The sequence below is a fragment of the Schistocerca serialis genome, chromosome 2, assembly GCF_023864345.2.
Source record: "Schistocerca serialis cubense isolate TAMUIC-IGC-003099 chromosome 2, iqSchSeri2.2, whole genome shotgun sequence".
Taxonomy (NCBI): domain Eukaryota; kingdom Metazoa; phylum Arthropoda; class Insecta; order Orthoptera; family Acrididae; genus Schistocerca; species Schistocerca serialis.
Window position 1 is genome coordinate 288,589,470 of NC_064639.1, and position 14,003 is coordinate 288,603,472.

A 14,003-nucleotide genomic window follows, 5' to 3' on the forward strand; every position below is an offset into this window, starting at 1 on the left:
CAGCATGTTGACCTTAAAATATAGAACGTAGCATTTTTAACAATGAACAGTTGGATAAAAGATGTCACGGAGAAGTGAAAATGAACTGGAATAAGGGAAAGAATCCATACGCAATAGCGCAGGATTCAAGAAATCAGTGGACTATAATAAAAGGTCTGATACCAAATCATAATTAAGAACACAGAAGTTGAGAGAACCAAAAGCTACAAGATAATGAAGAGATAGTGGGAAGAAAGAAGACTTGCAGAACAACCCACTACAGCTTTAAATGGTCGATTGAAAGAAAGTAAATAAACAGACGGATAACAGTGACATCACACATCTGAATTTCCTTCGAGGATCTGCCATTTGTCGTTGTTGGACCTTGCCTGGCTACTCTATACTTATGTACTATCTCTGTAATCGTCTCTATTTTTATTTTCTTGTCTGGTGTCGGTATTTTTCTTGTGTTTTCCAACGTAAGGAAGAACTCTCTTTTCAGAAGACTCGCTCCGTTGAAGCTGATCATCCCTTTGAGACTAGCTTCCGTATTCTTACAGTAATAACCTCAGGTCAACGACTTCAACAATTTAACCCCCACAATACCAAGTCGAACGGGGAGCACTTCATGCATATCTTTTGAAAAAACTGCAGCCGAGTCAGTTACTTTATACACGCACCAAAAAAGGTTTTGCATCAGCTCGGTTCCCCAGAACTCCTGTAGATAGGCGTCGACTGTGGATATTGTATCACAGTCACAGTCAAAAATGGCTCTGAGCACTATGCGACTTAACTTCTGAGGTCATCAGTCGCCTAGAACTTAGAACTAATTAAACCTAACTAACCTAAGGACATCACACACATCCATGCCCGAGGCAGGATTCGAACCTGCGACCGTAGCGGTCACGCGGTTCCAGACTGAAGCGCCTTTAACCACACGGCCACACCGGCCGGCACAGTCACAGTCCTTTGACTGCTCAGAGATGTCACTAAACCCTCCAAACCATGCATGAACAGTGCCCATTAGACGGAGGGGGTCAGACAGCCGATCAGTTCCAGTCATTCCACCAGGAAGGAAGTACACGGCTCATGTTGTCTGTAGTTCTACCATACCTAGACGGACAATACCTCGGTTCGATCGCGTCCACATTGTTACTTTGTGCCAGGAAGGGCTCTCAACAAGGGAAGTGCCCAGGCGATGTTGTCCGGACATGGAGAAGATACAGAGACAGGAACTTTCGATGACATGCCTCCCTCAGCCAGCCCAAGGACTACCTACTAGCCGCGCGGGGTTAACCCAGCGGTCTTAGGCGCTGCAGTCATGGACTGTGCGGCTGGTCCCGGCGGAGCTTCGAGTCCTCCCTTGGGCATGGGTGTGTGTGTTTGTCCTTAGGGATAATTTAGGTTAGGTAGTGTGTAAGCTTAGGGACTGATGACCTTAGCAGTTAAGTCCGATAAGATTTCACACACATTTGAACATTTTTTGGCTACCTACTGATTATGGCAAGGAGAAACCCTGACAGCAACGCCACCATGTTGATAATGCTTTTTGTGCAGCCACAGGGCGTCGTGTTACGACTCAAACTGTGCTGCATGATGCCCAACTTTACTCCCGATGTCCATGGCGAGGTCCATCTTTGCAACCACGACACCATGCAGCGAGGTACAGATGGGCCCAACAACATGCCGAATGGACCGCTCAGGATTGGTATCACGTTCTCTTCATCGATGAGTGTCGCAAATGCCTTCAACCATAGAATCGTCGAGACGTGTTTGGAGGCAACCCGCTCAGGCTGAACGCCTTAGACACATTTTCCAGCGAATGCAGCAAGGTGGAGGTTCCCTTTCCTTTTGGGGTGGCGGCCAGCATGTTCTCCAGACATGAATTCTATCTAACATGCCTGGAATAGATTGAAAAGGGCTGTTTATGGACGACGTGACCCACCAACCACTCTGAGGGATCTACGCCTAATCGCCGTTGAGAAGTGGAACAATCTGGATTAACAGTACCTTGATAAACTTGTGGCTAGTATGTCACGACGAATACAGGCATGCAGCAATGCAAAAGGACGTGCTACTGCGAATTAGAGGTACCGGTGTGTACAGCACTCTGGACCACCACATCTGAAGGTCTCGCTGTATGGTGGTACAACATGCAATGTGTGGTTTTCATGGGCAATAAAAAGGGTGGAAATGATGTTTATGTTGATCTCTATTCCAATTTTCTGTACAGGTTCCGGAACTCTCTGAACCAAGGTTATGAAAAACTTTTTTTGATGTGTGTATTTTAGAATTTTGAAGAAAATAATTATTGTTTTTAATAGTTCTTCTACGAAATTCCATATAAGTTTAAAATTTTTCAGTTAATCTTAATCCAAGAAATGTGAGTCACTGTAGCAGATGTTAATGTCGTATTCCATATTTCGAGGTTCATGGCCTTACTCTCACATAAAGATGTCTTCCAAAAGTGTGTTGAGAGCAAAAGTCAACAACAGTTAACGGAATTTGCGTTTTTGAAATTTTCTCTTGTAGTCACGAAGTCGGTGGAACAAGATATTGCAAGTGCATTGATATTGCTAAGAGCGTGCTAAAAGATATTTTCAGGTCCTGGACCCTACTTACACGTCAGTGTCTCTAAACAGTATGTTGTTAATATAATTCAACAACAAATAACGAATTTTGTTTTTTTAATATTTTTACGGGTGGGCGTAAAGTACTCTTGGTAACGAGCGTTATGGAATATGCCTTTGAATTGCTAGGGCTAAGCAATGTTTCCATTACAGCATTGTTTTTCAATGTTCAACAGAAATGCCGATATGTGTGGAGCTTCATGTCAGCATTCTCCAATTGTACATGTTCAAAATGATGTGTTAGAAACTTAAATTCATCCGTTTGTCCAAAACATTGTGCGTTTCTAAAGAGTTTGCCTGTTACAGGACGTGACATAAGTTTTACTTAATGAAATTATCGTACCATATTTAGGAACTACGGTAGTTATTTATGCGCCACTCTATTTGATGATGTGATAACGATCCAGTAATAAATTTTTTAAATCGTTAAATCATTAATGGTAAAAGAATTGTTCACTGCACTCACCCGGTTTTTTTTTTCTAGCACGTCAAAGAAAAGCGAAATGTACGTTAAAGTGGACACCCTTGTCTAATTCCATGGTAAATATTTAAAGTAGTTGTTCTACTTCTCAAAGTGTGAACTTCTAGCGTATTATCCACATACACGGTGAAACGTCCCCTTTGAACAATTATACATAGGACTGTGCTTAACCTGACACACAATATTTTGTTAGCGCAACGCAATCTGACTTTCAAAATTCCCTGCAAAAGAATGGCCCTGACTAACATTAAACTATACCTTTCACAAATCACTTACCTCACAAAAATCTTCGCTGCTCAAGCTACTGCAATACAGCGAGCGCCACTACTGCCAGCTAAATAAACGATTCAAACTATGGAAGGCACTAACTACTGATAGGGATAGTTAGCAAATGAAAGATATTAATAGAGAACAAACAATGTATTTACCTTAATATCATCACAAGCCATAATATATATATCAGTTCATGACAAATTACAAAACTCCGCCATCTCTCTCCCCACATCCACCACTGCTGGCGGCTCACCTCCAACTGCGCAACGCTACGCGCTGTTCACATCCAGCTGCCGCTGCCCAACACTACAATGGCAGACAACAATGCAAACTAGCCACAGACTGCACACAGCACAGCCAGTGATTTTCATATTGAGCGCTACGTAACGTTGCCAATAAGAAAACATAAACAGCCTACTTACAACGGACTGAATTTTCCAGTGTTTCCCATTGTCGACACAAATTCATTCTTAAGGTAATTAATTTACTGTTCATAATAAGAACATGTCTGAGTTACAAACGTCTAGTTCTGTTGTAATAGGTGAGTAGATACAACAACAGCAAGAGTGAATGCAGTAATTATTATTATTATTCCACTTTTCTCTCAAATAACCTTTTTATTATTGCGGTAGTTTCCGGTAATTTCGAAAGACGAAAGTGTTAAAGATTATGGTTTCACGTTGCGTCGTGAACATAAGTTCCCCTTCAAAGAAACCATTGCGTCATTTACCTTAAGTGATCTACAAAAACTTCGGAAAATCTAAACCTGGTCGGTGGGACGAAGATTTGAAGCGACGTCCTCCCAAATGTAATTCACTGCACTACCTCCACCTCGCAGCGTTGTTTCTCGCTTCCATAAACCAGGGTGAATGAGCAAAATTCTCAGCGGATATTCGTGTTTTTCCATCGTGCTTTTCAATTACTGCTGCGAAAACGATCAAAGGACATAAGAATAGCATTTTACTGTTAACAGACATCACAACATTTCCCATTAATAAATTATAATTCAATGCGTGAATCCAGTGCGCGCTCTGTCCTTTAGTGATCTTCTTCTCACATTATTTTGCGTAATTTTCAGTTAGATAATGGTCAGTTTTTACTGTAATTAATATAATAAAACTGCAATGATGACAGTTCTTCACAATATTTCTTCTTCTATCTGTTTGTAAAATATAAGACGTGCGGGAAAATAAGTTTTAAAGGATATGGGGAAACAATTTCAGGCTTAAATAAAAAGCACGTCTCAGGTTTTCTTATCATTTATTAAATAAACGTTTAGCTGTTTTATAGTGATATAAATCCGGCGTAACATAATCACATCTACAAATTTACATTTTACGCTTAACAGTACAACATGTGCAACCTTTATTGATCATAGTGAACTAATGGTACAGATCTCGAATACTACCAGAGAGGCGTTCGAGAGGTTATCAGCTTGAATTCGTTACAAAAATTCTCGGGCTATTCTCTTTCAGAAACGCCTATGAATTTTGCGCTACAGAAATCTACTAGTAAATATTTATCTTGCGATTATTGTTACAGCTTTAATATGAGTCACGTTAAGTCTCTTCTTCTAACCATATTTGACCATACCTCTGCTGGTTGGGTTTTAAGAAAAACTAGTGTTTCATAGACGGTAACATCTGCAAAGTTTATTTACAGACGGTAAGTTGCATTTACACAACAATGAAATAATTTTCTTAAATAATAAAGCTATTTTATATGACGACAGATTAACATGGTAACAGTAATGGATTTAAAGACAACTTCAGGTTCATGAGACGATGAATTCTTTTGACATCCAGTAAACAATAATGTGCAAGTTCAAAAAAATTTGTGGATTTAGGTTATATTACAGTAACTCCACATAGCAGCAAATTTGGAACTTGTTGAGCCTCTCCAAGTGTCAATTTTTAAAGAGATTTTAACATACTCTTTTAAAAACTGTCTTTCTCCTTTTTTCTCTAAACTCGGTTGTGGAATATGTGGCAATTTATTTGTAAGTAAAAATAGTTTCCAGTAGGTAGGATAAAGATTCAAGAAATTCAACGCAACAACACGACATGACATGTATTATTTAACTGCCCTTAACAGGCAACAGCACTGCTGTATGAAGAGGGTATCAAATTACAACGCAATCAAGTGCCAGTAACGAACCCGTCCATATTTGAGCTACTGGCGTGTAAGATGTTCAGGGTGTCTATAATCTTAATTCTGCTGTTTTGTCATTTGAACGTATGATGAAAACGGCACTAATAATAATAGTAATATTAATTGTAATTTTGTTTATTCCTTCTCTGAGAGGAAATATAACGCAAAATATAAATAGCCGTCTTTAATGGTTTGTTTTCTGATTCTCCAGAGAACACAAAAATATCCCCCTGTTGTTTCCTACGAAGTATGGTACTACACAACGCTTACCTCAACGTTATACACACACTTTGCTTGGTCCGTCTATAAGAACTCTTTGTTGTTGTTGTTGTTAGTTTTTAAATGCAGTTATCTACAGTAAGTTATAAAATAAAATTGGTAGTAAAACAAATTCAAAAATCAACAGGCTTTAAACATTAGATTTTTCATGTCTTGTCAGCATAACATACCAGAAACCTGTTGATGGTATCACACTAAATTTAACTTGACCATTCCCTGAGGCATAATGATACGATCCTATGAGAAGCGAATCAGTGTTTTCTGGGATTTAACTATAAACGCGTTTTCAATACGTTACAACTGATTAGGTAGATGTAGACACAAAATTTCTAGCTAGGTTTCGATGTTGTCACTTTGCACTGAGTTATGCACCTGAGGAACGACTATTAGATTTTGCAGTGGTTAATGAAAGTGATTTGAATTGATTGTACAAGACATTTATTAATGGTACATTCACACTGAACGAAACACTGAAAGGATGTCGAAACAGTTAACAGTAGGGCCATGCTGCGTAAGATTTATCACATGATATTGGGTTATGTGTGTCACACTTGAAAAGAAGGCAAATTACGAATTAGCAACAACTAAGCAGGCTATCATAATTTGACAATTCATACTATATATGTATCACTGTGAAGCAGGCACTTCCAAGACATCTATAGCAGGCATTTTATTTAAATCTAAATGGTTCCAGTCAGTTGTGTAAGAACATCTACAGTTTTTAGAGAGCTTCGCCTGTCTGAAAGTTTGTCCTTAATGAATCGTACGGTATGCACAAAAACTTTTCCTTGTCTTACATTTATCACATTTCTAATAGTTATGTATTAACAATTCTGCCGCGGTATCACAGGGTCTTGTATTTATCTTCGTTTGAATGAGAATACACAGCGGTTCCATGACAAGTAATACAAGTGTACTGGTTCCATCTCCAAAGAATAATCAGGTTCACTTTATCTGGTATTAATATTTTTGAGTCATATTTTTGCGATGTATGGATGAAATCATAGCAGATACAGGCCATTCACAGGATGTTTCATGTAACTTCCAACGTCAACAGAAAACGCTGTTTCTCACTGAAGCCAAAATGTTGTCAGACGTGTAATTTTATGTGCACAATCGACAGAGTAAACTTTTACCTAGTCGTGATTTTTAACTTAAGGATAACTTCGTAGACAAGAACACGTGCTTTCCAGTTTATGAAGAACCAAGGAACTAAGAACTGAAATAAAATGAAGAGAGGAAAATGTGGGTAATACAGTAAAAGGCGACGAATTTTTCCGGAAATCCAGTAAAGAGTGAGTAAGGCTGCTGTGTTGTACCGCACTGAATCACAGAGACGTAATATTTGCGAACTGTGTCGCAGATTGTTGTGTGTACTGAGCAAAATAAAATTTATGTTTCTGTATATGTTATAAATTGGTTACTGTCCGATACATACAATTAAACAAAAAAAAAAAAACAAAAACTACGGATGTCGGGCATTCCCTGCCCCGCAAGAAAATAGCGGACATAAGTTTATAAGTGCGCTCCAAATTATTTTGAAAATTTAATTTTTATCGCACTGACATACAGCCGTACTACTTTAACGTAATTATTTTCATGTGTAACATAAAATACGTTAATTTCAGACATTTTAGTGTTATTTGTTAGGTTATCTTCTCTGAAATACTTCTACAGGAACTTTTAAATTTTGTTTAAATACGCTAGTATATGTTGAAATTACACGACGACTCTCATTCACATATACATTCGCGTAGATATGTGATTTTTCTGGAAGTATTTGGGCAAGAAGAAGTGCATCCTTCTTATGGAATGATATCAATGTCAGTTTTGACGTAAACTGTATCGCTTCACGGTTGAATTCTAACTTATTTCGTGGTTGTCTATCTTGTTGATCTGAAGATTATTGTTGATACCATACGTGATTGTAGAGGAGATAGAAACTATTTTCTATAGCATTTCATCACTGACGCCTCCACCGTGACCGAAGTGTTCTTCCCATAAACACGTTTTGTTTGTAATGGAATCGTCAATCTTGTGTCGACATTCTTAATTTTACACCCCCAGGTAGAGTTCGCCATTCCAATAACGACCCAATGGAGAGTCAGTCACTTCTGAGCTAAATACCAAGCGTGCTGGTAGCGGGTCATATAGAGTCCCAATTGGGTAAAACATTGATATAATCATGATGGCTATAGTAAAACAATTTATTTAAATTCTAGATATCTCTGGCATATTGACCGTGGGGGGGGGGGGGTGACAAAGTTTAATAAGTGTGTGTGTGTGTGTGTGTGTGTGTGTGTGTGTTTGTGAGTGAGTGATGGCGTGGAGAGAGGGGCAGAAGAGAGAGACATCTCTCAGAAACAAACTCCAGATGGTTTGGGTGGGGGTGGCGGGGGGGGGGGGGGGGGAGGGAGGGTGAAATTCCAGTGTACGCATTACGAGCAAGAAAGAGAAATCTCGCAATAACCTTGGTCAGAAATGGAGGACGGGAAGTGTTTTAAATTTGTTTCTGGAACAGTATACCCATGACAAAATACATGAAAGGCTAGTATAGGTACAGATGTATATATTTGTGTGTATACACAGTAACGCCGATAACTTGATCAGTCGATGTCGGCATGAAACACCCTAGGAGCAGTTTTTCTTTGCAATGAATTAACAAAACTGGAAATACCATGTGAAACACCAGAGAAATTACATCTGAGCACTCGTTTGAAGGACACGTGGTAGATAGAACCAGCACACTCGTTAGGGCAGCCGCGGACCCGATCTGGTGGAGACGAGCGCTGGAGAGTCGACGTAGCGACGCAGCGGAGCCCGAGTGTCGTCCAGGAGGCAGCCCAACAGGGACCAGTAGGAGCCTCAGTTTCAGGGGGTCGCCCGATCGGAGCCGGCCGGCGGCACGGACAGCGGGCTGCCGGGGGCAGCAGGCGACTCAGAGCGACGCGACGCCGGGGGCGGCGGCGCGGGGGCGGGCGGCGGCGGAGGCGGCACGGGCGGCGGCGCCAGGTGGTGCAGGCCGAAGCCGACGGGCAGCCCGGAGGCGGCTTGGAAAGAGGCCAGCGACTGCAGCAGCGCGGCCGAGTGCTCCTGCGCCTTGCGCCGCAGCTCCGCCACGCTCGACGAACGCTGGTCGCCGCCGCCGCCGCCCCCGCCGCCTCCTCCGCCTCCAGAGGACGCCCCGCCGCCCCCCACTGGTGACGAGGCGCCCGCCTGCTGCGGCTGCAGGAGTCCCATCGGCTTCATGGGGCAGCACGAGCACAGCCCGGGGAATGCTGCAACATGAACGTCGACCAACGCGTTCAGACAGGCGTCTCTCTCCATCTCGATTCTCTTACAGAAGTAGTTGCGTTTATTAACACATTTTGATTGGGTCACTTTCTTGTCTGTCTGCATTGAACAAATATTGCTGTTGATTTTAAACTAACTTCCCAAAGCGCTAGAGACCTGTGATTTTAAATCGTAGCTCAGAACTGGCTGACAGTGCAACATTAACTGGCTTCCTTGTCGGTCTGTTCGGTATGCGTGGAAGTGGGAATTGAAATTGTTACGGTGCTCGCTTATTTCCAAGTCCGTATCGATCTTAGTGCTGAGTTTTCACTCAGACGGCGCTTTGGCGTTAGGCGGTTGTTTCCGTGTGTGATCGCTGGCTGGAGCTTAGCTGGAGGCGTGTGAGGAGGTAAGAGGTGGCTGCCTTGGCGTGTAGACAGTTCGGCTCGGCTGGGGTTGTTTGCGTCTGGACGCCGAGTGGGGCCCGATGCGAAGCCTGGACCGTGATTTTACGGTTAATAGTGTGGACTGGTGTACCGTTTAACTTGATTCGCAAGGGGAGCAAAATCTCGCCTGTTGTAGTTTGTCGAGCCTGAGTTTGAAATATCTTCTATGTGCGACGGGATGTCATTTCGTCCTCCTGTCTCTTCGTTGCTGGGATTGCTATCCTCGTTTACCGTCCCATGGATGTATATCGATGGGGTACGCTGCTCTCCGTACTCTACTAGACGCTGGTTATGGAAGTGCGTCGTTCAGCGGCACGTTAGTCTGGGTGCTCTATGTTTGATCTTCAAGTGCATAGTCTTCGAGTGGCACTCCTTAGAGTTTGCCTTGCGCAGTTAGATTGGAGTTTATTTTGTCTCGTGGTGCTTCCGCTTTCCATTAACGAAGGTTAAGCTTGATTCGGCACTCCGTACGACGCTTGGCTCCTCAGCAGGCGGGTCGGAGCCACCTTCGCGACTAAACGGAAGCCTTTGGACTGAGAGGTCTTGTGTTTTGCATATTATTCATAAATTGTTGCTTTGGTATTAAGTTGGCTGAGGTTTCTTACGATTTCCCGGTATTTGGTCTGTTGTCCGGCCCGAGCTATGTCTCGTTATTTTAAAAGTCGGTCCTTGTTTTGACTTAGTACGATTTAGGTTTACTGCCTGGTGGTTCTGGTAGTACCCCAGGTCGCTGTGGTTGCGTTGCATTTTATATGGGGCCATTCTTGGTCCTCTGCTGTATGAAATGATTTTATTATTATTTTAAAGTAACATTATCACTTAAATGATTTAATTCTTGTTGCGTTAATTGCAACTTGGGTACTGAGAAATTTAGTAGTCTAATTAGGGAAGATTTAATAGTGGCACATGCCTCTTTACCTCTTTCGTAATCTGTTAGTTACCGAAAGACCTTAAGCTCATAGTCATATTATGTGATTTTCTTAAATTATTGTATTTTTATGTCATGTTATTGGTTTTTTTAAATTGCTGATCACTGGTGTACTGTTCCAAGTATTACAACGTTTCAGGTAGCTATTACTTGGGTGGAACGCGCGGAACCGCAACAGAGAGTAGTTGCGTGCCTTACGTGTCCGTTGTTGGCGCGGCCTCGTGTACGTTGTTTGTTTTGGTGCAACTGAGTTAAGTATTGTGTTGCCTCCTCCCTTGCGGTCCCGTCGTGTTCTTGTCATAAACATTTCCTTCAAGGCATTTTAGTTAATTTTATGCTAGTATTATTTTACTTTCTTACATTGGTAAAATTGTGCGGCCTTCATAATGCACACTGTTTGTCATAGCGGAGTCGATGTGCCATTGTGATTTCTTAAACTCCATTGTGTGTGCCCTTCGTGATACATATTGTTTGTCATAATAGATTTGAGTATGCCAATTATAATGTCTCATATATCATGATGTGCGTGTGTAATGGTGCAGTAAATGGATGATTGTTATTTCTGTTTTTGGCGCCCTTAATGCTTCCTTTTTTGTCCCTATTGGTACGCTATCCTTGTACTTGTGTTGGTAAGCCACAACAGAAATATTTGATTACAGCTGACATATAGGCTGCGTTGCTGGACTTTCGTGTTGTGCAGGTAGCACCAGAGTGAGTTCCAGGTGGTATGTGAGAGGAAGGGCACGGCAGAGCAGTGAAAGGAGGAAGACGAAATTGACAGAGTGAGGGGAAGGAGAAGATGTTTGAGGAGTATTTCACATACGCATAGACAGGAAAAGCCAAAGGTAAAAAGCTAGAATATAGCTTAGCGTCCACTGCTTTGCTCTGTTAGACTATATAGTCTGCACAGATTTTTTTTTGTAATTGTATTTTTATGTTGTTCACAAATTGCAACACTTCTTCAACTTTTCATGCTAATTAAGGCCCATAGAAGCATAGTCTTTTCCGAATGTATTTCTGAAGAAAAAGCGCTTCTGTTAGCTAGAGTCCGAGGTTTCTGTTATTCAGTAAATTGTAAAGGCACCCAGAATGTATAAAAGCCCTTGGCCCTGTTACGAGCGCTGCGCAGGTTTAGCTTGCTGATAGGGCTGCCATCTCACGGATTCCAAGTCTGTTGAGTAATATTTCGGATTACCATCCCTAGGCAGATTGTCATTCCCAGGTTACGAGCTCTGCCTGTTCTGAAGAAGTGTCATTTGCCTCTTATGGCTTTGAGATGTTATATAACACACGCTACCGCTGCCTGAGCTGTTGACTACCTCTTCCACAAAGAATGAAAATGAAAAACACCCTCGGCCGTCACAATACCGTCGGGGTTGAAAAAGCAAGAGTTTGGACAAGAGAGGCCATTAGGGAAGAAAACGGAAGATGTGTGACACAAGTAAGTGGAAGCAATACCAGAAATAGCTAAGGGCCATGTGGTTGCCACCCATATGCTACCAAGCAGGAAGACCCCTAGGAGAACTATTCATTATCTGGTCTCTCACCAGCCCTCGGTTTGAGATGGGTGACCCTACCAGGAGCATAGCACCCGCCAGCATAGTTCTGTGGATCATTAGACCCACAAACCTCCTCACCAACGTTAAGGTGACTGTTTGAATTGAGAATGATTCTTAGTGAGCCGACAAAAGGCTCCACATTGTATGTTGTAGGCAACATGCTTGCTCAGCCTCATCGTTGAAGTTTTGAATAGTCGCAATGATGTCTTTCCCGTAAATTTGGTTATGTCTGCGATAAGAAGGTGGTTCATCTGTTCAAGACATCAAAGTGATGTAAAGAGCCGGCCGTTGTGGTCGAGCGGTTCTAGGCGGTTCAGTCCGGAATCGCGCGACCGATACGGTCGCAAGTTCGAATCCTGCCTCGGGCATGGATGTGTGTGTTGTCCTTAGAACTACTTAAAACTAACTAACTTAAGTTCTAGGGGACTGATGACCTCTGATGTTAAGTCCCATAGTGCTCAGAGCCATTTGAACCATTTTTTTATGTAAAGAGCGGGGAGTGCGCTACGGTTGGTCAATTCACTGAGGCCTACAAGAGGGAATTCATCGGAGAACTGCGGTATTAGATGATTAAGGGAGGAGGGGGAGAGAGAGAGAGAGAGAGAGAGAGAGAGAGAGAGAGAGAGAGAGAGAGAGAGAGAGAGAGAGAGAGAGGAAGTATATGTAAGCAAATGGGCCCATCATTTCTGTGTAACAAAAGAGGTGTCTTCATATTTATACTTCAATAACACATTTTCCATATTTAACAATTACGTTTCTTTTCAGTGCAGTTACACGTGTTCTGCCGATTATCAAGTTTATAATGAAGTCACACTGTGCAAAACTGTATATGGAGGAAAAAAAGAAACTCAGGTCAGATATGGGTTCAGCGCCCATAAAAACGTATTACCTAACAAAAAGTAAGCATAATTATTTTTTTACTGCCCTGTGTAATATGCGCAGACAACTTGGCAACGTAATCGCTATTCACTTTCATCTAAAAAGCCGCTGACACAGGTAACTGCCAACTTGGAAAGTGTGCACGCTTAAGTTTATTGTACTAGCATGTACTAAACACCGTAGTAGAATCTGAAATTTACAAGTGTCATTGACACATCAACGAACTGCCCCAGTAAAATAAACATTTGTATGAAAAGTTTGATTCATAGTCAAAACGTCTTCGGTCCCGGGTTCGATCCCCGCCACTGCCTAAATTTTGATAAATAATCAGCATTTGCGGCCGAAGACTTCCGGCATAAGAAGTCAGCCTCATTCTGCCGACGGCCTTGTCAAAGATGGCGGAGGAGCGGATAGAGGTTCAGGGCACTCTCTAGTCCTAGGGGTGGGAAATTGCCCCTAAAGGCGGAAGAATCAGCAATGATCAACGACATGAGGATGCAGAAGGCAATGGAAACCCCTGCATTAAAGACACGTCAAGTGTATCCACAGGACATGTGGCCTGTAATTGAAGAAGTGTCATGATGATCTCTCCATTGGCAAAAGATTCCGGAAGTCCCCCATTCGGATCTCCGGGAGGGGACTGCCAAGAGGGAGGTTACCATGAGAAAAAGATTGAATAATCAACGAAAGGATAACGATCTACGAGTCGGGGCGTGGAATGTCAGAAGTTTGAACGTGGTAGGGAAACTAGGAAATCTGAAAAGGGAAATGCAAAGGCTCAATCTAGATATAGTAGGGGTCAGTGAAGTGAAGTGGAAGGAAGACAAGGATTTCTGGTCAGATGAGTATCGCGTAATATCAACAGCAGCAGAGAATGGTATAACAGTTGTAGGATTCGTTATGAATAGGAAGGTAGGGCAGAGGGTGTGTTACTGTGAACAGTTCAGTGACCGGGTTGTTCTAATCAGAATCGACAGCAGACCAACACCGACAACGATAGTTCAGGTATACATGCCGACGTCGCAAGCTGAAGATGAACAGATAGAGAAAGTGTATGAGGATATTGAAAGGGTAATGCAGTATGTAAAGGGGGACGAAAATCTAATAGTCATGGGCGACTGGAAT

The 14,003-nt window shown here is 42.2% G+C and overlaps 1 protein-coding gene across 1 annotated transcript in view; it reads right to left on the minus strand.

Moving 5' to 3' along the window:
* LOC126455913 (homeobox protein unc-4 homolog) overlaps window positions 1-14,003 on the minus strand; it is a 476,524-nt gene that overhangs the window by 17,133 nt on the left and 445,388 nt on the right. Inside the window, exon 10 of the mRNA XM_050091671.1 lies at window positions 8,780-9,071. Coding sequence (XP_049947628.1) covers window positions 8,780-9,071 — 292 coding nt within the window. The remainder of the gene's footprint in view (window positions 1-8,779; window positions 9,072-14,003) is intronic.